Source organism: Caenorhabditis briggsae, assembly GCF_000004555.2.
Source record: "Caenorhabditis briggsae complete genome, chrI, whole genome shotgun sequence".
NCBI classification, from domain to species: domain Eukaryota; kingdom Metazoa; phylum Nematoda; class Chromadorea; order Rhabditida; family Rhabditidae; genus Caenorhabditis; species Caenorhabditis briggsae.
Genome location: NC_013489.2, coordinates 13652579 through 13654148, shown reverse-complemented (window position 1 = coordinate 13654148; position 1570 = coordinate 13652579). Strand labels below are relative to the sequence as shown.

At 40.8% G+C, this 1570-nt stretch overlaps 1 protein-coding gene across 1 annotated transcript in view; it reads left to right on the top strand.

The window, feature by feature from the left end:
* The window catches only part of Cbr-dys-1, a gene marked incomplete at both ends in the record, with an annotated part of 31162 nt that overhangs the window by 11992 nt on the left and 17600 nt on the right, over positions 1–1570 (top strand). Inside the window, one exon of the mRNA XM_045241468.1 lies at positions 208–881. Within this exon, the coding sequence (XP_045095707.1) occupies positions 208–881 (674 nt within the window). The remainder of the gene's footprint in view (positions 1–207; positions 882–1570) is intronic.

The window sequence follows — 1570 nt, the reverse complement described above, 5'->3', positions numbered from 1 at the left end:
TTCCACTTTTTTGAGGGTCCATGAGCCTTTAATGTAAAAATTAAAAATTGAGCAAACCTAGTCGTGTTGGGGCTCATTTTGAAGCGCTAAACCTGAAGGTTTTGAAATTGTTTGTTTCAGTAAGGGTAATAGAGAATTGACGGTAGTTTGAAATTTTGAATATTTTGAACATTTTCAAAACCTGAGCTTGTTTATACTCATTTTGAGACTCTCTTCAAGCCAAAATCAAATTTCAGACTCTCCCAACTCTCGTGCGAACTCGTCGGCCGTCTGGACGACTCAAATGGAGCCGCTGCGAATACAGTAAGACTCAGCTTAGACTCCATCACTCAGCGTTGGGATAACTTGGTGGCCCGTATAGAGGAGCACGGAAAAACACTGGTTAAATCCGGAAAGGCAGACGTTCGGCAAGTAGAAGCGCCCAAAAATGAGCCAGTGTCTTCAGAAGGTCTCAGTACGGATACCGAAGGAGAGGAGCAGAAGAATCAGCTCGTTGATAAGTTCTTGCTCCACATTTCAAAGCTCTCCCACGAGTTGGAACCCCTTCAAGAGTGGTCCGAGAAATTTGAGGTGTCCCGGAAACGAGATGACGTTCGGAAAATGATGAATACGTGTCAGGAGAAATTGATACAGATCAAAGAGCAAGAAGCGAGAGTTAACAGGCTCCAACTGGAGCTTGAACATCTCCACGTGGCAAAATTGAATGCCAAGCAGCTCAAAAGAGCAAACGACGCGTTTGAGCAGTTTGCAAAGGGTTGGGCGCGCATTGTCACAAAAATTAGTGAGGCTATGAATGTGCTCACGGGGCAAGAGGAGAGTGGGAACAATGAGGAAGCGGCGGTAGCGTCGAAAATTGAGCAATGGATTGAGGCGGTGGATAAGTGAGTTTTTTCTCTTTAAGAAGTCAGAATATCCAAAAATTGGTAGCATTTTCGGATTTCTCGGTCTTTTTTTCTCCTAGGCGTCATTTTTGTAGCTTATTTAGTCCATTTGGAGCCCATTTAGAGCAAGTGTCGTAAGATTTGGTGTTTGATACGCAATTCTCAAAATTTGAGCCAGAACATTACTTAAAAGTCCTAATACTGAGAAATTAATCAAATTTTCAAACTCCCCGTGCCTTGTTACCCTATGATACCAATTTTGAGAGCATTTAGCCCAAGTGTCGTAAGGCTCGGTGTTTGGTCTGCTCTTCTCGGATTTTGAATCAAAACACCCGTTAAAAATCGGAATTTTTAAAAAATAATAACATTTTCGAATTTCCCGCCCTTTTTTACACCTGGACACAAATTTTGAGCGAGTTTTGAGCAAGTGTCTTGACGCGTGAAGCGTTTTAAAATGAGTATAAACACGACTAGGATTGCTCATTTTTGGAAATTGACCTTTTTTCGAGGGTCCATGCGCCTTTAAAGACAAATTTCAAAACTTTTCAATGTGGGTTATGACTAGATTCATTTTGAAGCTGACAACAAGACAAATTCAAAAATGCAAAAATTTTCAATCCATCTCTAAGATTGACAGAGATACGGTAGTTTGAAAAATCCAAAGTCTTAAAAAAAAAATTCAAACTACC